Source organism: Armigeres subalbatus, chromosome 2 (genome assembly GCF_024139115.2).
Source record: "Armigeres subalbatus isolate Guangzhou_Male chromosome 2, GZ_Asu_2, whole genome shotgun sequence".
In the NCBI taxonomy this organism is placed as follows: domain Eukaryota; kingdom Metazoa; phylum Arthropoda; class Insecta; order Diptera; family Culicidae; genus Armigeres; species Armigeres subalbatus.
Genome location: NC_085140.1, coordinates 459,814,231 through 459,838,107, shown reverse-complemented (window position 1 = coordinate 459,838,107; position 23,877 = coordinate 459,814,231). Strand labels below are relative to the sequence as shown.

Here is a 23,877-nt window from a genome sequence, read left to right as displayed (position 1 = left end):
CCACCACTTAAGTCGAGTCGAGTCAAGTACGAGACAATGAAGACGGCCTTACTGTTGAGGTCGAAATACGTATCTGTCAGGATACAATTAAGTGGTGGAATTCAATGGGATTGTTTAAACTCGTCTTATGACAGGTGAAAACATTCCACTAAAAAGCTCAAAATAATTTTCTTATCAAAATTGTGATTTAGGATTATTTCCTCATGAATTTCTAGCAACTGACTATCACCTGACAATATCCCAGGGTGAAGATCTTTCAATTGATCGTGTGACGCACTTTTATGTATGTAGGGGACGTTCAAAAATTTGCCATAAACAGCTCATAAGAATGTAAATAGATGTTAGAGCCAAATAGGGGTCTATTCAAGTAATAAAACATCAACATGGTAAGTAAATGCCTTAGCTTAGAAAACGATCAAAACTTAAACCTCGGTGATTTTGAAAAAACAAGCTGCTATTTTTCTTATTAATTCCTGATCATTAACAACCCTAATATTATAATATTACCACTTTGCCATAGCAAGTTTTTCTCTATCTGGAATAGTTTAGGAGTTACGATTTTTCAAATAAATTGTTAGGAGAAACACTTAGGCCCTTCTCAAAAACCTTGCATATGTCGCATGAATATTTGCACAAACTTTGTGATAGGATATGCCAACTCACAAGCTAACATTTTAAAATATTTGTTTCTACTTTCATTTAGAGTGTTTTCCCATTTCCATCGAAGCAGCTGTGCGTCTAACAAATTCAAATGAGCTCATCCACTAAATTGAGAAATTAAACTGTTTGTTCAGAGGGAGCCCTCATCGCACCAGTGGTCCACACCAACGCTGTAAGTTATCACGTGCACACCTGCCAAAACCCATTCTCGTCTGAATAATTTAGTCATTATTCCAGCCACTGTTCTGCATATGCCCAAGGTGCCCCTTCTAAGGTCGGGCGAAGGGTCGAAGAAGAAATGATGCCGAGACCCGGAACCGTCTAAATTTATAACGCGATACTGGAACATGAAACGCAACAGGCTCTATCTTACCCGGTGAAAAGCAAACAACATTAGACGTATGATGCACGAATATTCATATCGAATGGTTTACACGTTTCTCAACGGAAAAAAAATATCAGAATAAATTGAAAGGAACAGTTTAGTTTGAAAGATATACTAATTTTGTTTCTTTTTCGTTGAATTTATCTGAAGCTGATAAGAAATTTACAGATTCTGTCAAGAGAAAAATGTAAGATTGCCTTCGGCGAAAGTGATGAAAACAGTGACCCTGTTGATTTATTTCCTTTCCATTGCATTACTGAAACTGATGCCGACCCTACGAGACTGGTGGAAAACGGCTTAAACAATAAAGTTTAGGGTAAATGAGCTGATAAGTGGTGCGGCAGAGTTGTGGTCACTAACTGCGACTCTGGCTAACGATGCGCGACGGTTTCTGCCCAAGAAACGATCACGTAACTAACACTACTCTCTCATCCCATTAACGGCTGCCATGGAAACTGTATCTTTTACAGCATTTGTGTCGGCGGCAATATTAATTTTAATCTCATTTAAAAATAATGATATAAATTGTTGTGCGTCCGCGGTGCCATATAGGCAACTGTAAACAACGGCTGCGTGCAAATTTCGAACATTGATGAAAAATACATAAACTTTCGATTAAAATGATAGGCCCGGGCTGTCCCTGACGATTGAGTCAGTCTGACCGACTGGTCATAACGCTAAGCTGCCTCATGCGGTTGCTGTTAACACGCATTCCTATGCGAGTGATTTTATGATATTATATTACTTTTTTTGCGATTGTGTAATCGAATTAAAAGTGAATCAAAATGAAAAACATTTGTTTCTGCTTCGCTTCTGAATGCTAAAACACGGATCGTGTGGCTATGATACGGCTGTGAGTAGGCTACGAGCAATCAAAGACGCATGGCCTGAAGAATCAAAGTAGCCTGGTGTCTGATTGATTCCCTTGCAGTAAGCCTTCTCAAAAAAGGGAACATTGGCAGTCACAAGGTGGGGCACGTAACTAATTAATATTTGGCTAGATAATATCGATTAAATTTTGGAAATAATATAAAATAACTGATCTGTCGTAAACTGCATAAGTGACGTTTACGCCAATATACAACCTACAAGTTTTCCGTTTTTCTGTTAAAGAGCTCAATGAGAACTATTCGTTAACACCCTTTTTGAAAATTGGCGTTTACATCACTTTTTCAGATTACGGCAGTGATCCGAGTGAGATAACACCTCGATTTACAGTCCTGACTCCACCTGTGAAAAAGAAATTACAATAGCAAGAAGTGGGCGGCAAACGCACGCGTGGATTCAGACTTGAAGCAAAACATGCCGAGGTGTCTATGCGGATGAACAATTAATTGTAAGTGAGTGCGGGAGGCTCGATTAATAACGAACAACGGCAGCTAAAAGTAATACATGTTCGGATGCCACCGGGCCGCCACCGTCATTCCAATGAATGCAGTCGAGGTGAGTGCTGAACGAAAAAAATAGTGTCGGGGAGAAGTTAACGCGGGTCTTCATTACAACAGCTCCATTACAATCACGACGTAGACCGCTTAATCAGTGCTGTTTAATACACTGCTAAACGGTTTTCAGGGTGCGAAAAATGTAATTACACGTTGTCAGATGCGTACTGCCATTATTTATCGTCAAATGTAAATCTCGTAGGCCTACACGCTTGTCAGGAAACATTTCTCATTTGACGAGCCTAATGGTAAACGATGGGAAGTCAACACTTAGTTAGAAAAAAAACGACAAGCGGTTTCATTTGGATCTGAGAGTTGGTTTATTAGGAAAATGAATAATCGTTTATCAAAAACTTGAGCAGGAATTTGCCGCCAAAATGTGGCGTCCTAACTGAAATTCCCAAGATTTTGTGACAAAATCCCAACCCCTAGCATTATCCTTTCTTTTTCCGATTTTGTCTCATTTTTCGAAATTGTATCTGCGCTTCCCCCAGCAAGCGCGCTGCAGTACTGCATTTTGAAAATGCGCCTAATTTTTTCCCTATGAGGGTAGGTAAATATCTTCATCGTTAGCATCAACCCCTCTTTATGCGTTTTTTCAGCACTCAGTTCTCAAACTTTTGATTTTTTTCGGTAGGGTTGATGTTTTTTGTGTGCGACCTTTTTTTTCAAAAACTGCGCGGGAAACTCGACAATGGAAGCTTTATGAATTTTGTGTTTCATTCTGTTTATTATTCGTATACATAAACGTAACGGAATTTTGTCGTTCTAATTTAGAAATCTGATAGGGAACGTAAATTAATCGTGTATCGACACCTCTACTGAGTTCGCTAGATATAATTCCATGTTAATGTTAGGCAACTTTTATGATCAAACACATTTTCCTTTTACATCCCGATCGTTAAATTTTCAAATACTTGCGATCAGTACCTATGACCTGACCTGACAGAAATTATTCCAGCACCCACTCCACATTAAAAAGAGGAGCGAAGACTCGTAAAAGCTTTCGGCAATTAACATAGCAGCAAATTATTTGAATAAAAAAATTATTAAAATGATATAAAACTAAAACGTGTGAGCGGTGAACCCGTCCGGCCTTCCGGACAATGCAGTGCCTTTTAATAGCTTAATCGTAAAAACCACCGCCAAATCCACTGCGCACGAGGTTAATCGACAGTCGGAAATTCATGCACCGGAATTAACGAATGAGATAACACCCCATCAAGGAGGGAAGATGCGCCTCGGTAGCTATGCGCGACAGCGAGAAAAGTGACAGGAAAACATGATACGCTTTAATTAAATGTTAAATACTCGTTGATTAACAATATAAAAAGATTTTTACGATTACTTGGAAGTTTGCTTTCTGCAAGTCCATTTCGTATAATTTCTTCATGAAAAACATAGTTCCTACAAGTATTCAAGTGGCTTATTTAACTACTGTTTTAGTTATCAAGAAACTTTAAACATGTCGAATATCCTTCTTTTTCGTTTGTTGTCATTTCACTCCGAAAACGGATTTTTTATAGAAGCCTTGGAGACCCATAGTGTTATATACCAATCGACTCAGCCCAACGATCTGTCTGCATGTGTGTGAATGTGTGTGCACGGAAGCTAAGAAAAACATTACACAACTTTTCATAAAGGGTGGGTCGGGTGTACCTGTCGCCATAGTTAAGAACTTTTTTTTAATAATATAAAAAAGGCATGTTGGTCGTGATGATATGTCAAGCGAAAGATTTTCCTTCTTGCTCACTAGAAGAAATGTAAAATCCGCATTATCGTGATATTCCCCAAAATTGCGTAATCAATAATAGGAACGCATGTACCAGTTGTGGCACTATTCTTAATTTTGGTTCCTATTATAGCAAATCCCATTGTTTTCGTATAGGATTGACCATAATGGGACAACTAGTGCGACAACTGATGCAAAGGACGACACAAATTAAGCAAAATCATGTTTTACAATTGTGTTTTGTTTAATTTGAAGAACATTAGAGGTGTTATCGTGTCATATGAATATGGTTTACTTGTCAGAAAACCTTAAGAAAATGGTACATCGAACCGAGCCACGAAAGCGCTATACAAGGTTGGCATACATACAACTTTCCAGCATAATTAAGTGTTTTAAAAAAATAGTACTTTTTAATATTTTTAAGATTTGAAAGCCCCTCTTTATGAAGCTTTTGAACTAAACAAACGCAAAAAAAATCGTGCCTCTTAGATGAATTTCTTTTTTATCGGTTCATGACTCAGTATTTTTTCGCAAGAATTATAATCGTCAAACTAACATAAAATGGTGTGGCCACGGTGGCATTCGAAACTAGAATATTACCAATAAAAGCGTAGTTATGATGCGTATACTCTATGAGGTCCTGAGAATGAGCGAGCAGTACGAACGTGAGATGCTAATCTATTGTTTTAATACGTATATTTCATATTTGTTAAGCGTTTATTAGATGTGATCGATATTTCTAAGCTAGGTTTTGCTAAGCATAAAGTTTGTGAGCCAATAATGTACCAAAATAATGTTCCGAAAAAGCAGAAATATATTCAGGAAAGATTTGAAAAGCGGGGGAAGAAGGAAATATTTTGGAATGGCGTACCGTCGTTAGTCAGAGAGAGAGGTAGAAAAAACAGAGGGAAAGAAGAGAATAAAATGGTGATGCGCTAATTGTCGAAGCAAGTGATAAAACGTACGCTGCTTTGCTAAGAAAAGTACGTGAGGACCCTGACCTGAAGGAGTTTGGAGAAATTGTGAGAACAAGGAACAATCAGAAACGTGAGATGCTATTCGAGCTGAAAAAAGATGCTTCGGTCAATAGCTCAACATACCGGGAGCCCCGCCGAGGTGCTTACCGATAAGCTGATCGGTCGTAGGTCGTTTGTCCATAACTCATACTAGAAGCTGAATTTCAAAAAGTATTGTATGTTGGACTTCTAGTGCGAAGGTTTTTCTACAACTCTGCCTAATGGTTCGTTGTTCGAATTCTAATAGTAACAGAGTTATAGCTAAAGTTTCAGTAACTTAGACTAAATGATAACAAAATTCCAATAATTTAGTTTAAGTTACTGTTACTAACGCTATAACTCCGTAATTAGTTGAATTCTAACAACGAACCATTAGGCAGAGTTGTAGAAAAACTTTCGCACTAGAAGTCCACCTTACACCATATTTTGAAATACAGCTTCTGGAATGAGTTACTGACAAAATACTAAATGATCGATAACATCCTTTTTGGAGGGTCAGTAAAGATTATACCCATAGCGACCATCAGGCCATCCAGTATAGTGTTTGCCAAAGGAGGCCTAAGGCAATACATAGGTCGCAAGCCTGCGAGCGTATGTGGAAGATAAAATCTCTCGATGAAGACCTCTAGTTGAGGCACTTCGTGCTGAAAATAATGCCCCACCTTAGTAACATTTTGGTTTTATGCTGGTTTTATAACATGCTTGTAGAGTAAATTATGGTCTTCAAAGGCGGTATAAAACTTAAAATGTTACTTGGGCGGATATGGATGCAGGTCAGCTAACAGAGCCAGAAGACGCGTCAAGAGAGCAGGTACCGAAGCTATCAGAGATGAGCTTATGGTGGCGCTTCGAGAGGCCCGGGCCGCTTTCAAAAACGAAATAAGGTTGAGCAAGTTGAACTGCTACAACTGATACAACAGCTCATTGCATCGTTATGGCAAACATGAGGTTCTATGGCACCACTAGAAATGTTCCCAATCAAGCTGAGAATGATTGTAGAGGACCTTTTTCCGAAGCATAATCCGACAGCTCCATGTAATAGCGAAAGGTTCAAAAGTGAATAAAGCTCCTGGTACAGAAGGAACCCCTAACGTGGTCTTGGGAACAGCGATCCTGGCGTTCCCGGACATGTCCAGAATGGTTATTCAGAAATGGCCGCATCCCTGACATATGGAAGATACAAAAGTTAGTGCTGTCGTCAAAGTCAGGAAAACCGCCTGGAGTTCCAACATCTTACTTGGATACTCTTGAGAAACTCCTGGGTCCTTATCATACTTAACAGGCTTTCGAAATGTACAGAAAGCAAAAGTGGGTTGTCCAAGAGGCAATTCGAATTCCGGAAAGGGATATCAAACGCAATTCGCACAGTCGTTGAAAGTGCGGAGAAGGCGTCTAAACAGAAGAGGAGATAGAATCGGTATTGCGCTGTGGTAACAATTAATGTAAAAATCCTTTTTTTAGTGCCAGTTGGGGAGCTACAACCGCAGCACTGCATAACATGCACATCCAAAACCTGACAATTATTGTATAAAATCTTGGCATATACAATTCTGCACGATTTTAATACAGATATTGTATTGAAATAATACAAATCTGTGAGGTTTGTGGGCTTCGTGGCTGTGCGGTTAGCGACGTCAATCGTTTAGACGCAAGGGCTATGGAGTGTGGGTTCGATTCCCACCCCGGTAAATAAAAAACTTTTCGTGATCGAAAAATTCTCCACCGGTCCACTGGGTGTCATGTGTTCTACCTGTTGTCTAGGTCTGTACGACCTCTGGTCAAAGACGGTGTTCCTGTCTTTTTAATACAACAATTGTATTAAAATGTTCCGAAACTGTATATGCCAAATTATTATACAGTATCTGTAAGGTTCCAATTCAGAACTGTATTAAAATGTGCCATTGGCTGGTTCGATGCATGTTCCTGGCTACTTGATCAGGATTTTGCAGAGTTATTTTGAGAATCGGAACACAAATACTTTCGGAGCTGCGAAGAAAGCAGGACCAACCGACTAGCAACCCTTGCCGCGGTGCAAGAAGAGGTGCTAGAAGCACATTCAGTCTCCCCCTTAAAGGTAGTCCCGGGAGGAGGAATTTCTGTTAAAGAATGTAAGGGGTTTAATGGGTAGTGGACATATAATACCACTCGAAAGAAAACAGATTGTATCATGTAAGGTTATGGTATGTTCCCCAGAGTTTATTTCAAGATTTTTTTTCTCTCCAAACCTGCACTCCAGGAAAACTGGTAAACGTGATCCACAGAACCTAATTTCCCATAAGCGTACCGCAGGAAATAGGTGAAGGTTTTCAGCATTCTAGCTAGGAAGTGTCAAAACTCGATGAAAAAGAACACACACACACTAACACACACAGACACACGAAGGAGCAGGCGGGGCGAATGTTTTCGCAAAGAGTGGGAAGCTGCAGCGATCTCCAGTGATGTCGCAGGTAGCAGTAGCGAGTACCAGCAGTATGGCCAAGGCTGCTGAGAACCAGGCAGGACAAAAGGAGCTAGGATCCGGGAATAGGGTGTCCACCCCAAAATCGGTAAGTAGTGCTACTCAGGAGGAGTTACAACTTGATGGAGGTGTGGAAGCAAGTCAACGAGCTCTATGACTTCGTGAAGGACAAGCACACCCAAGTAACATTTTAAGTTTCATAACGCTCTTGAAGACCATAATTCACTCTTCAAGAGTGTTATGAAACCAACATAAAACTGAAATGTTATTAGGGCAATGTTCACACGAAGATCAAGCTTCTAGTGACGAGCATCAAGTCCGCCGTTAAATCTGCTGAGCACGAACAGAACGCGCTCAAAAGAAGAGCGGAAGCAGATGAAAAGCACTGAAAGATGCAGCGGAGCATACAACAGTCGAGGCACTGCAAACAGCAATGAGCCCCGAAATACTCGCACGGAGAAGCGAAGCAGGGTCGCTCCAGGAGAGCAGGTAATCCCGAAGAAGCAGGGGAACGTGCAAGATTGTGCTAGCGTACTGAAGGAAGGCGTTATAAACGGTTGATCGGCAAACCGTGGAAAGTCAGCGGGAGAAGAGAAAGAAGCAGAAGGAGAACGTGGAAAAGAAGAAGGAGCAGAAGAAGAAAGCAAAACATCGCTTGTAGCGTTTGAAACAATCTGCGAAAATAGGATAGAGGATTAGGATAGAACATAATTATAACACATAGCTTTCTCTTAGTCGCACTGGATCGATTTCTTTCTTCTTTGAAGATTATACTTGGACTTGCCTTGATTGAGTCTCATCCGGGCAAACAAACTTGGTGTGCGGTCTCCTTTATTGGAGTGGCGCTTAAGCCGCACATTTTCATAAGATCGCCAGTGCCAGCTACACGCTCTTCTCGTGAGAGGGTCAAGTGAGAAGAAGTGAGCGACAAAACGGTTCAGCGCTGCAGGAATGCGAATCCCCGACTTCCTGTGTAAGATCCTTAGGAGCTACTTCCTGAACCGGATTCTGGTTTACGACATGAACTCGGGGCAGAAATCGATCAGCGTTACGGCCGGCGTTTCACTAGGGTCCATACTAGGCCCGACGTTATGGAATGTGATGTACAACGGGGCTCTGATGCTGAGGTTGCCCAAAGGTGTAAAGATTTACGGTTTCGCGGATGATGTCGTCCTAACGATCGCCGGTGAGTCACTGGAGGAGGTGGAAATGCTGGTGGCGGAAGCGACCGACGCAGTAGAAACCTGGATGAATGGAGTCAAGATGCAGCTAGCTCATCACAAAACGGAAGTGATGCTGGTCAGCAACTGCAAAGTAATCCAGCGGATGCAGATTAACATCGGAGGGCACGTCATTCCGTCGGTGCGGACTCTGAGACATCTAGGTGTGATGATTGATGACCGGTTGAACTTCAATACCCACGTGGACTATTGCTGTGAAAATGCGTTAGCTAGGATCAAGATGAATACACAGCTAGGTGTTGCAATGTGCTTAGTTTGTGGAAGAGAAGAAGGCGGGGTGAAAAATTCATTTTCAGTGCAAAACGACAACAAACCGGCTGGCTCTCCCATACTAAAATCCAAGATGGCTGAATCGTGAATTTGGCAGATTGGAACACCTACTGGTGTATTCATCTTGGCCAGGATCATTCCGAATGTCGGCGGTCCGAAAGGCAGCAGTAGGCGTCTTCTTGCGACTGTATCATCCTCGATACTAAGGTACGGAGTTCTAGCCTGGGGAGCTGCGCTCAAGACGAAACGTAACCGGATGAAGCTGAATAGCGTGTTTCGTCTAATGGCCATTCGAGTCGCGAGTGCGTACCGAACTAGGGTAAATTACTACTTGGGCCTTTGAACCCGGTTCCCGGCTCACTGCACAGAAAACTAATGATTTATACTGTTTGGAAGCTGTAGGGTTATGATTGATAATTTTTAAAAAGTCTCCCATTTATTTTTCACAATACTCAATATTTTTCAATCACTTTTTTTACTCCTAATTGATCCAATTGTAGAAAATAAAAATGTAGATTTCAAAATCTCGCTCTCCGATGCCACATCACTGAGCCGGAGAGATTCTTTCCACTTTTACAAAACGGTATCATAAAATAAACACCTACCTGCAAATCGTCCTAGTGCTCGTTACAATCATTGCTTCAAGCTTTTAATCACCACACCATAATGCTAAACACACGCACTTCAATCTAATCACTAGAACGTATCACTAGAACTTATATAAACATAATTAGAATACATTCAAAAATGTATTCTCAAACCGAACAAAAAATCACCTCGGCCCAAAAACTTCTAGCCGCACCGTGCTGCCAAAAGGCCAGGAGAATGAAAATGATCCTTCACCGTTAATAGGAAAACTGTCTAATACGTTGACACTATCATGTTATTTATATCTTTCTCGATTTCAAAAGGTGAAAAAAATATTGTTTTTAAGTATTTGGAAAAAATTTGGATGAGTAAATATATCTTCTCAACCAAATAAAAATGATTATGAATGATACCATCTGGCATCTTGCTGTCGTGGAACGTGCATATTTTTGTTTGAGAGAAATAAGAGAAGAATGTTGAGAGATTGAGTGAAATTTTGCTTTGGCCGGGAACTGGTTTTATGATATGCCGGAATGGAAATCGCTATGACTGAAATCAAATAAAAGCTTTTTCGAACGATATTTAGCACGAATAGCTATTTTTAAGCAGAAGTGAACCCTAATGCAGTATTATACAGCCCACAAAATTCAGGAAAAGTTGCTTCCTGTCATAAGTATTAATTGAATAATTCAGTCGTACGCATGTTAGGCCGGGAATGGGGTAAGAAACCCTATTTCGTCGGAGGCAGTTTGCGTTATCGCAGGGATGATTCCAGTCTGCATAACCCTAGCAGAGGATATCGAGTGCTACCAAAGGAGGGATACCAGAAATGTGAGGAAGGCGGTGAGACTGGCCTCTATGGTGAAGTAGGAGTGGTACAATGCGGATATTGGAAGGTGGACCCATCGGCTCATCCCCAATGGGTCGACGTGGGTGAACAGGAAGCATGGTGCGGAAGTGTCCTTCACCGGAACTGGTGGACTTTTGCTCGGCAGAAGGCATAAGACGATGTGGTTTCTTCTTCCCATTCAGCATTTACTTCGCTGCTTCAGAGGTTATAGAGTTGTCTTCTTTTCGATTTTTATTTCGTTAGGCTTGATCGAATCAGCTCCGAAATAGAGGGCGTGGCTATGGCTCTACTGTAATTCAAATTAATTGAATTAAAGAAGGAATTAAAACGGCACTTCTCTGCAGCAAGATGTCGTCGACAACAACATCACAACATCTTGGGACCAGAACTGAGTGGTGGCTAAGTCACTCCGGGCCCATGGAATGCTTCATGTTTTCCTTACTAACATGGACAACAATATTTTCCACTCGCATCCTTATCTGGTGGAGGTAGAAGTTGGTTTCTCGGTAGATCAGACCGTACTAGTCATACAAAACTACCATCATGCCATTGAGGAGGCCTCCCGTTGCTCGGCTAGTAAGCAATGCCCTAACCATTGACACACTCACCAAAGATTTCATTAATCTGCGTAACGTCGAACGACGACAGTTCCAGCGTACTGGTATGCCATCCTTGAAGGCTGACTGAAATCGCATTATGAGGACCAAAATGGTGGTCCTCAGAAATAGTGATTTTTATTCAATGAGATCAACGCTCTTACAGTCTGTTCTAAGACGTTCTGGAAATTGACAAAAATTATTAAAACTAAACCATGCCCTATTCCACATTTAGGGGGAAGTCCCCCAGTGCCGAACACATAAGCCATTTAACGAAAAACTCTCTAATTATCCAGATTATGTTTACTTGTATACTTTATACACAGAATGTGATCATTAATGATTCATACAAACTATATTTCAGTACCAAATTTTCAAAACGACTTCTCTGCTTTTGCAGACAAAGATTCAAACGTCGATTTGACGAATCTGATAGCACTAATATGCAAACGAAACACCATCAATGCGTAGGCGAAAGCTTCCGCTACCTGTTAAACATGTTGGTTTGCGTGGGAGTGCTATCAGAAATCGACGTTTGAATCTTTGTTTAAAAAAAGTTAAGTCGTTTTGAAAATTTGGTGTTGATTTGATCATTTGCACTAGTTTTTCGACGATCTATTTTGGTGAAAATTTTCACGGTTCAGTACCGAGTACCGGACACTATTGCATCATGTTCAAATATGACCAAGTTCCTATTACATGAGTGAAGACATCATTTAGAATAGTAATATTTTTCACTTGCTTCAAGTTGTAGATATTAAAACGTGTTAGTAGAGCTTATTTGATTCTCCAGCTCAATTTCTTACATCCTACTCAAAATTCCCTCAATTTTCTATAACATCTTCAATTTTTGTTTCTGCTTATTTCTAAGCCTTTCTGATACCTCAGCAAGAAAAAAACAATTGAATTGAAGTAAGTTACAGAAATTGATTTTGCACCATAGATACATTATATATCTAACAAATCATGATCACTATTCGATATATGACTAATGGTGACCATCTCGACATAATAATAATGCATTCGATTGATTTATTTACTACCAGACTAAGGCCTTAGGGGCCTGTGCTATACATAAAAGTCTTCTCCATTCAGCTCGGACCATGGCTGCACGTCGGCAACAACGCAGTCTGCGAAGGGTCCGCAAATCGTCCTCCACCTGATCGATCCACCTTTCCCGCTGTGCACCTCGCCTTTTTGATTTAAATATTGTTGATTCAAACCTTGTAAAATAAGGCGAAACATGAAATTTTTTGACATTTTTGTTCAATTTCAAATTTTGTACAAAGTTTACAACATGATGATCTGATATTCCATGCAGGTAGTAGTAGTAGTAGTAGTTGCATAAAATTCATAAGCATGAGACTCAACTATTCGGATTTAAGAACACTACAATGCACTATACACACTACATCCGTTACGGATGATGCACCGCTCATCAAACGGAAATCGATATTATTCCAATCTAAATAATTTAAATTCACCCGGTCATGGCAGGAATTTGCAAAGTGCCCGATCCTTCAACCTTCAGCGACCGAATTGGAGCAAAACAATTGCAAGCGGGATCAAAACAAAGGAACCGAAGGTGCATACATTATTCAAAAAAGTTGCAATATTCACGACTCTAATTGAACTGGCGGGCGGATTTTACCAAAACCGGTACAGCAACAGAGCGATTGTGGGTCGCCGAAGACCGGCACCACCGGCAGCCGCGGTGAGCATTACATGTGGACAAAAGAGGAAAGCCTTCTCTGATGAACGTGCGCAACCGTGGTCGCGACTTCCTCCCGCAAGTTTGATACAAGTAGCCAAAAAGCCTCACCGCCGTCGCACAATGGGGCAGAATCCAGGTTCCGCTTTTTGAAGTGAAGGCTTAAATTTTGGATGTTGAAGTTATTCCCTCGGATAAGCTGCCTCGTCAAAATCAGAATGTTTATAAGAACTACAATACAACAACTTGAGTCATAATTTAACATACATTGAACATAATATAAATAAATGAAGGGGAAAATGGTCATCAAAAATTCTTACTGTATTAAGAAAACTAAAATCTGGCATTGAAAAAGTCAAAAGATTTCTTAGAATAAATTGACAGTGGATATTTTCTTGATAAATATTTGTTGAAGCGCAAAATATTTATGATAAAAAATCTGAGAATATTACCTTTTTATAGCTTTCCATAGAAGTAAGTTTGACAGAATATAGATTCTCTGATTTCATTATAGAGTATTTGAATTATTTATAAATATTGTCGAATCTTCTACATTTTTTTGCACAAGTTACAGTTTTGCAGTAGAAATTGCATTTCATCAAAAACTAAATCAAATATATGCAAAAAACATACTCGTGCTCCCGTACTCAGCATGACCTGCTTTTTATCACAGAAAATAGGGTCCTGTCCCACCGTACGCTACCACCAATGCTTCCATAGGGTTATTAATGAATGAACGGGCCATGGAAGATTTTTCTTCCCGATGTCGGCAACCGACAAAAACAAGCACGCTCTCCCAGGAAAAAGGAACTGAAGAATGAGCACAATCATCTTAATATTAAAATGAAAACAAATTAATTAATCATAGCTCTGTTTTCAGCAGAGTCACGATTCAATTTCTGCGGCGCACAAGATAAAGGAGACCATCGAAAAGGGGTGATCGCCGAAAGGTAATGAGATTAGGCATGCTGGCGGTCCGGATTCTACAGTGTTTCTCATACAGTGGAAGCGCATTTCAAAAGGTCGAGTACGTTTGGTCAAGAGGGCAACCAAGAAAGGAAACCCTGTTCATATTTTGAGTATCAGTTTTCAGAATGACAGGTTCAAGAAAGTTTCTTAAAGCACTTCCGCGTTCTTCATTCCGATACACACAATAAAGAATGTCCTATTTAAATTTTACAGTTTTTCAAAAGCCTTGTTCGCTCACATTTCGACCTTGACTGCAGTTAAAGTGCGAAGCACTAAACATGGCCAGACCTGTTACTTCACACAATTTAGCAGTCCTTACTCCGGTCAAAAGTCTCGTTTTCCTCGATCCGTTAGATTATGTATGCCTAATTTAAATATTTAAACGAAACCAGCCAATTTACATCGCCCGATAAAATCAGAAAAATCCCGATAAAAAATAGGGTGCCAGCTACCAACAACAATAACGTTCACAAGCGTGAGGAAATGCACATTGACTCAGTAGGCCGCTCAGCTAAGCACACGCGCTCTGGATCCCATTCGCTCAGCAAACAAGCGCGCGTAGGTACGACAGCGTTGGAAAATTTTAATGTCTTGTAGTGGCAAAGTGGTGGCGGCTTGTTGTCTGCTTATCTGCATAACCGACGCAGCCCTCCGCTTTTCTGCTTCAGACCCGCCAAGTTCCAGTGCCGCCAACAAGTACCTACGTAGCTACGCGAGCGCGTGAAGTGAAAAACACCACCTCATAAGCATATGCTTAACGAAGCGAAGGACAAGGCTATCAAACATTTTCTGGACAGAGCGCGGCGCCCGTTGCCCAGGTTACCCATGCGCGCCGCTGCCAACTGCGATGTTGATGAAGTTATGAGAGCACCTCATAATGATCGTTGGAGATATCTGTAAATTTGAATTCCTGAATTGATATTTTTTCAACTATTTATTAAATTAATTAAATATAATATTGATAATTATAACTAACAGTATAACTTTCTTCAGTATTGCTATTCAAAGTTATCCTATGATTAATTTGAAAATACAATATTTAACCACAATATTGACTATCCTGCCCTGTGCCGACCTTCTGACACCTGATACCTGATACAGATCTGAAAATGATCACCTTATTATTTGCACTCGTTTCACACTTTCAACTATACGACTAAAACCCTGAATGAAACTCTCCTTTCGGTTTTTCTTACATCTGTCGTGTTATGAATGGGAGGTAATTAAATAATTTCCGAGCTGTGAATTCGGTTCGGTTAATGAGCAGACCCCAACCCAGCATGCCGAGTGGCTTTGCTAAAATTTGAATAAACAAATATGATGCCGCTGGCTTAATGAGGTCGCGAACACGGCGGCACGTCTCAGTCTGTTTGATGCGGCATATGAGGTGATGTAAAATGAACTTTTCCAAATATGCATAATTTTTAAATCAAAGCGGCTGCTTTTTGGCATACAGGAAAACCACTTTCGCTACTGATGATCTTGAATGCGGCAGGGGCTCGATTCTGCTAGTGCATTTCATCATGATTTTTTTTTTAAATTTGTAAAGTTTTTGCTTCGGAAATGAAGTAACCTGAAACAAGAGACTCTCCGACAATCCACAGGTCGGATAGCTTTTGGAAAATCAAAGGTTTATGCGAAATATTGGTTTTAGTAAAAGATATTTTAGTTACTGGAAAAATATTGTCGCTGTCGTCGCTGTCCGGAACATCTTTTGCTGGCGAGGATAGGGGAGCTAAATGTCAAAGAAGGAAAATCCATACGATTTGACAGGTATGTACCACGCATGTTTCGGACAGCAGAACAAAGGGAACCGAAGCGACAATCTTTATCTAGTAACTAAAATATCTTTTGTTTTAGTGAACAACCGTCTAAGACGAATTAAGTACTCTCCATTTAATTCCACTATTTAATTTTCGATATCTTTTCAGATACGTATTTCGACCACAACTGTGTGGTCGTCTTCAGTGTCTCGTACTTGACTCGAAATACGTATCTGAAAAGATATCGAAAATTAAATAGTGGAATTAAATGAAGAGTACTTAATTCGTCTTAGACGGTTGAATACATTCCACTAAGAGAGCTTTATATATATTTTTCTGATTTTAGTGAGTTAAAACACCAGGGTTTGGAATATCAAATCAATGATTCAGTTTATAGAAACATGGAATCTTAAAGATATTCATGCGGATTCATTAGGATATTCAATTGAATATTGAAATTCAGTAATGCATCTTAATGTTCTAAAATTCTAATATTACCATTATTAAAGAGTTTTAGCCAGAGGCTGATTAATCTCTAAATGACTTTCGCAGAGCTCCAGCACGATGGGAAGTAGCTGAGACGAAGGCAACGATTAAAGATCCTAGATACTCGAAAAATGGGAGCAGGTCATTTGGCATAAAGTCATTTGGCATTGGTATAAGTTAATTTGGCATAAAGACCTTTTGGCATAACGAACATTTGGCATAAGTAAAATAATAAAATACACAATCCTTTCGTAGAAAACATGCATTATCCGAGTATGAAGCAATGATAAATGTTATTTCCCCATTGTAAATAAAGTATCTATCGGCATGCGTTTGTCCGGGTTAAGGCAATGGTGGACGTGATCCTTTCTTTAAAAGTAGGCAATGGTGAATGTGATCCCTTTTTTAAGAGTAGTCGTTTGTCCAATGTATAAAAATTTGCAGCAAAAATCCGGCGAAAATGAAATTCCATCCTTCCAAAAATGTCTATCATCAGTCTAAATCTATCAGAACATATCCTCGATCTACTCTATCTATGTGAAAAAATACATCAAATAATCCTTTCCCTTTAACAGTTCCAAATTATGCCAAATGACCCACTTTTTTGTTGCAGTTCAAAATTATGCCAAATGTCCGTTATGCCAAATGACTTTATGCCAAATGGCGTTATGCCAAATGACTTTATGCCAAATGACCCAGACCCCGAAAAATTGAGCTCTCTTGTGTTTGAGTTCGAGATTCAACAAAATCATGCTTTTCGATAATTTGATATAGCTGGGCCACACGGTACAGAAAAATGGATTGTGAAACTTCGATATTCCATGTAAGGGGAATGACGGCTTTGGCAGGTTTTGTTCTATTATTGTCAGGGGGTTTTTATGACTGATTATGCCTAAGCATTCATATCAAAGAATATTGTGGCCAAATTTTATAAAATCTGGTCGACAAAAACCCCCCTGACAATAATACATAGAACAAAACCTGCCAAAGCCGTCTTTCCCCCTACCTCTGATTTTTTTCCACAGATAGTTGGGCAAGGCCACTAGAAATGAGGTGTTTAAAAATATTTCATCGGCGATTTGAAAAAAATAGTTATTTTTATTGTTCCGTTCCATAATATACCGTCTAAAAAGTCAATTGATAACTCAGCAATGGATAAATTACAGTCAAACCTCCATGAGTCGATATTGAAGGGACCATCGACTCATAGAAATATCGAGATGTGGAGTAGAAAATCCTTGGAAAGCTGTTTGAAGGGACCATCACAGTAACCAAGAAAATATTTTTTAATAAGGCATAATTTGCCTCCACGAGTCGATATCGAGTCATAGAACATCGACTAATGGAGGTTTGACTGTATTGTAATTAGCCCTCAAAATTAAAAATATACATATTGGTTGCCTCTTTTGTATAGAAAACCTATCTTGACACGGATCAAAAATTTTCGATTTTTTTTTTCTGTGAGTTAAGCTTCTAAAAGTTAGCATTTTAAGCTTTTAAAAGCCAGTTAGGGGCCAGTAAATGACGATTGGCGCTTACGCACGAATTACAAGGAATATCATATGTTTAACCGATTCAAATTTTTGACATACATTTTTGACAAACTGCTTCAAAAACGGATGCAAACCATTAAAAAATTGGGGGGGGGGGATTTTTTTTGATCTTTTAGGGCTTCCAAACCCTTCTTGAGTACCGAACTTGATGATCTACATAAACAACAAAGCGTTTTACGGGGCCTCAATCCTAATTTGAAGTTGGCAATGGCACTTGAGACATAATTAAACTATTTTTATCAAATCGTGTTAGTGTTACCAGAACATCAACGGTACTCCAATCCATTCTTGAATTCATATCTTGGAGGTGTACAAGATCAACAGAGTAATTCAAAAGGTTCCCGAGCTTGTGTGTTAGTTGGAGAAGCCCCACGGGACATTATTACATCAGTAAATAAGAAATTCAACATTCCCTGGATAGCTACGGTACTCCAAACTATTCTTGAGTTCAGATATTGGAGGTCTACAACACCAACGGAGTGATTCATAGGGTCCTGAGCTTGTGTGATAGTTGAAGCAACCCCACGGGACTTCATTACACCAGCATACACAAATCACAACATTCTCAGAATTCCTGCGGTACTCCAAATCATTATTGAGTTAAGGTATTGGAGGTCTATAATACCAACAGAGTGATTCATAGGTTTCGAGCTTGTGTGTTAGTTGATGAATTCCCATTTGACAACATTACACAAAATATATACATAATATAACATACCCAGAATATCAACGATACTCCAAAGCATTCTTGGCTAAGATATTGGAGGTCTACTAGACCAACAGAGTGATTCATAGGTTTCCGAGCTTGTGTGTTAGTTGGTGCCTCACCATCATTACACCCGTATATACAAATCATAACATTCCCAGAATATCTACGATACCATAAATGAGCTATTCCAACTCATAAATATGATCTTTTTTAATATTAGGATCTGTACTCGAGGATAGTTTGGAGTTTCGTAGATATTGAACAAATTCTGTAGTGTGTCTTTGAAGTCCCGTGGAGCTATTCCAACTCATAAAAATAGTTGAGACATCAAAGATCTTCATGTTGATCGATTTAAATATTAAGATCTGTACTCAAGGATGGTTTGGAGTGTCGTAGATATTGATCGAATTCTGTGGTGTGTCTGTAATGGTGTTACGAGGTACCTTGGAGCTATTCCAACTCATAAAACTAGTCAGGACATCGAAGATCTACATGTTGATCGATTTGAATATTAGGATCTGTACTCAAGGATAGTTTGGAATGTCGCAGGCAGATGTCGAACGATTTCTGTAGATTGTCTATAATGGTGTAATAAAGCCCCGTGGGGAGGTCGAAGTTAGCCGTGATGTGATCGTGAGTGGTCGCAAAAATTTCTTGTCAAAGAAAAAATACAAATATTCTAAAAAATTTATATTTATCATAAACTTAAGATCGGCACTTGAGAGATGCTCGTATAAGTCTTGTTTTTTGATAACTGGCGTAACGCGGAAAGAATTAAGGATAGGATGATCAAGTCATAAAGTTTCTTGTTTCAAGCAAGATGTTGCTGTATCGTGTAGATTCTGGAACGCAAAAGGGCCCCATGCAGATATTCGGTGAGATCAAACCAGTTTTACTAATTGTTGATAAATAATCCCATAATTTAACTTCATATAATTATTCGTATCGATATCGACTATTGACAACAACCAAATACATTTTCCAGGTGTGCAATACACTCTAGTACACTCAAAATAATTTTCACTTAGAATCTACTTGAAAACATATGCAGATATTTTCCATGTAGTTTCGGTTGTAAAGATTAAATGATTCATTAGTGATGGCACTCATTATTCTTAATTCACTAGAAAATAAAATAAAATTTAAGTGAATTTATGTTTGGCCAAGTACTTAAATTTTAAGTGAATCTTCGATAATTTTTTTTCTAGTTTCCCTGTAGATGGTATCCCGTCCACTAGAAGCGGACGAGGGCAAAAAAGGAGTAGAAAGTTAATTCACACCCAAACAGGTTTTTTTTGCATAATGTTTCTGCAAAATGTTTCATTAGCGATTGTTAATAAACATTTTTTGCAATTCGTTCTCATAATGCTTCTGCAAAATGTTTCATTAGCGATTGTTAATAAACATACTTTTCGCTCTGAGAACCCCACTCATATATTTTTCATACATTCATTTTGAGTAGAATTCACTAGAAGAGTATATAGATATTATTTTCTATGTTTTCTAATGAATTCCACTACATTTCTTATTAAGATGCACTTATGATTTGAGTAAGTTTTATTTGATTCCAGTAAGGCCGATGAAAGTTTCGAATTTTAAAGTCTACATGACTTTTTATAGTGGAATTAAAAGTGACAATTATTTTGAGTGTACCTACTGGTTTTCAAACAATAACATTGCTCTATATATTAAGAAAGGGCATCAATATCGTTTACTCATTTGCTCCTATGACTTCTTTTGTCATTCACTAGGTACTGGAATAGTTCACCAGATTCTGTTTCACCTGAAAACTCTTTCATCTAAACAGTTGTATATAAACCTTCCAAGATTCGCGTGATTTTCTTTTGTTCACACGGCCTCGCCCATTATGTGTGTTTAAATATTGATCTTCTGCCAGCAATGCCATTCCTTAAAGACACTTTATATAGTGTCTTTACCATTCCTTAACGATCATTTTTTTCATTATCTACCCTATTTTTTGAGACTTTGTTTTGCGTTGTCTCAAACTCTCAAGTATTCTACAAAAGTACAAAAGTACAAAAGTAAAGTTAAAAAGTACCGTGAACCGTACCGTACCGAAGTTGAAACTTTCATTAGAAAACATGTAGTGCCTCTTTGAGAACATTTGCTACTGCAACACATTGTATAACGATTCTGGGTTCTAAAAAATTACTACTGGCAAATGTTGCTGATATATACAAAAAATAGTTGGAATGTCATGTCCCTGTGTTCTGCAGAGGACATTTTCAATATAAATACATTATTGAAAAAGCTTCTAGAGTTATTTGCTTCTGTGCAGGGTTCGTACTTTTCGTTTGATGAGACGAAATCATGCAATTTTCTGGTCGATGGAGAATGTTTCGTATTTAGTTTGGGGTTTAAAACATCTTTGAATCATTCCTCTTATCTTTTGAATGAAGGAAGGTAAACGAAAATCCACTTTCTTGATCATTTTTTCTTCCGTTTCTTCATTTTCACTCCTCATTCACTTTTCCCGAGACTGTGGTAAGCAATTTCAATTAATTGTGTTCTGACGGAAAAAAAATTGAAAAAAACGCTTCCAAGCACGGAAAATATGGAGATGTTGTAAATAAAAATTTGGTATAATTTTATCGTCTTGAGTTTTCGCTTGATTTTCATCGATTTTGTTTCTTTTTCTTTGTCTCGTTCCAGAGAGCGAGTAATGGCACTTAAACCTAGGCCTATATGTACACTAATGTACATAAGTATTCATCATGCTTTCATAGTAATCTATCTGAATTTATGCGAATACTTTTGCCCATCAGTGTATAAGCCAGGGCACTAGACTAAAAACTGTGTCCCATCCCAAGACGTCGAGGACCCATGGAGTGTACATTAGAGTGATTCAAATTTTGACTTTTTCGCTTCCCTGTGCTTAAACGATTGTTTTTGCTATTTTAATAGTCCTCCCAAATTTTTAGCTAATTTGGATGTAATTTGATTGTGCACGTGCCATTTGAAGGTTATATGAAAATTACTATGAGAATTGCCACTTATGTAAAGGATCGTTTCGTGAAGCAGCTCAGAATTTATTTGAATATATTTAACATAGAATAGATCCTAAGCTGAAAGTCAGTTGTTGTTGCGAAGCAATCTGACTTTTGTGAGCAAAATTATAAAGAAAACAGAAATGCTCATTATTGATATTGATGTTATTCTTTTACGTGTTAAATTGAATTTCCCACAATTCAGCATTTTCCTAATAACTTTTGTTGCCAGCATCAAATCGTTTAGCAACAACGAAGATATTTTCGGTTTTCGGAACGGTTTTTCACAAAAGCTACTGTTTTCATAGTAATTTTCATACAAGCTTCAAACAGCTTGTGCTCAGTCAAATTACATCCAAATTAGCTAAAAATTTAGGACGATTATTACAAATGATTATATTAACAAATGTCATCGTTTAAGCATAGGGGAGCAAAAAAGTCAAAATTTGAATCACTCTAGTGTACATTAATCTTCTTAGCAAAGTCACTCCCAACGATTCGTCAATCATCTTTCCCCCTGAATGTGAAACGGTTGGTACAGCTGTCCCTGTTTCTTACTTTCGTAGATTCAAAACTCTTTGTTGATCATGTTATATATTACTAAATAATCTGATTGCCGGGAGTTCTGGATTTCTCCCAAATTCAAGCCTGCACGGTGGGCCTGGCCGTTTTAATACTTGTGTCATATTTATGATATGCTTCAAATATTATTGCAGACAAGAAAATGCTCGGGAATACAACCGACATTTCCAGGATGCTTTTCAATACTGACTGTGCATGTACTAAGACAAGACAATGGTGTAATGAAGTCCCGTGGAGCTATTCCAACTCATAAAAAAAGTTGAGACATCGAAGATCTTCATGTTGATCGATTTGAATATTAAGATCTATACTCAAGGACAGTTTGGAGAGTCGTAGATGTCGAGTGAAGTCTGTAATGTGTCTGTAATGGTGTTACGAGGTACTGTGGAGCTATTCTAACTCATAAAAATAGTGAGGACATCGTAGATCTTCTTGTTGATCGATTTGAATATTAAGATCTGAGTTCTAGAACGGTTTAGTGTATCGTAGATATTGAAAAGGATCTGTTATACCGCTGGACAGGTGCAGAATTTTATCTTTAAGCATTTCAATTTCAATTATTTAACAAGAATATGGTAAAGTATGGTGTTGATTAATATGAACATCAAAATTACAGCTTAAGGAAAGTGATGAACTTTGTTAAAAACTTAAAAATCACTCTAATAAAGCTTTAAAAAACAGCTAAAGGATAGTTTGGATGGTCTAGATCATCGTAGTGCCCGTAACCTGACCTGTGCAATATTTTTCCTGGATGGAGCAGTTAATTTTTTTTCTATCTCTTAAAACTGATTTTTGACAGCTGATTTTCGTCTTGGGTCATATGACCCATCCGTATTGAATCGGTTAAAAGAGAAAATATTATGAATCTTTTAAAATATGGCGCAAATGTCAAAAGATGGAATTGCAAAAACAATATTCAAGTGAATATTCATCAGACAACAGTATATATTCCAGAGATAGAAGATTATTAGAAACGCAAAAATTAAAAACAAAAAAATAAAGGAACCGAATTTTGCAAAACACAACTGACAAAAGTTTAGAAATTTTCCAATGATCATTTTGATGTAATAAAAAGTATATGTGACCACATAAATTTATCTTTACTTTAATCAAATTTTCCAAATTCCATACACAAATTACCATTTCGGGAGAGCTGCCAAGATAATATTTTATTGTGGCGCACGGCAGGAAAGGAACGATGAGAGCGATAGAAAGTCCGTTAACTTTGTATCCTGCGTGACACTAGAAAAAAGCGTATTCCTATTTGTAGACACGAAGATTTTTTATCAGACTAAGGCCGGAGTGGCCTGTGCAGAGCATAGAAGTCTTCTCCATTCACCACGGTCCATGGCCGTACGTCGCCAACCACGCAGGAGGGTCCGCAAATCGTCCTCCACTTCGTCGATCCACCTTGCTCGCTGTGCACGTCGGATCGTTGTCGAGAACCATTTTCACCGGATAACTGTCCGACATTCTGGCTACGACACATTCCATCCACTCCTGCGGCAGAACCTCATCCTCCCAAACCTTTGTAATTACCCAATGCAGCGCTCTAGCCAGCTCTTCGTAGTGCTGTCGCCACCTTTGGATCACCTCACGCTCGTTCTTGGTAAGGTTCCCGTTTATGTTCTTACACATATCAGGCTATATATGGCACGTGGCCCTTACGTGAACGGTTCAACTTCTCATAGGACTTTCCTGCGTTATTAGCGCGGTACAGTTGCTCCGTATCTTCACGATCTCGATCTGCCTGTTGGCGCTTTTTCCTCCGGAAATTCAAGTTTTGTCGGTTTCTGTTTGTATCGTGCCACCGTTTGCCCTCTTGCGGTGTTGCAGCCATCTCGCCCATGCTGCATTC

General features: G+C 38.9%; 1 protein-coding gene across 4 annotated transcripts in view; it reads left to right on the top strand.

Moving 5' to 3' along the window:
• The window catches only part of LOC134213852 (protein nubbin-like), a 346,695-nt gene that overhangs the window by 118,422 nt on the left and 204,396 nt on the right, over positions 1-23,877 (top strand). Inside the window, exon 1 of one of the 4 annotated variants that reach the window (XM_062693270.1) lies at positions 2,431-2,488. The exons of the other annotated variants lie outside the window; for them this stretch is intronic. Within the exon in view, the coding sequence (XP_062549254.1) occupies positions 2,446-2,488 (43 nt within the window). The 5' untranslated portion in view covers positions 2,431-2,445. Of the gene's footprint in view, positions 1-2,430; positions 2,489-23,877 lie in introns of those variants that run through there. 4 annotated transcript variants of the gene reach the window in all.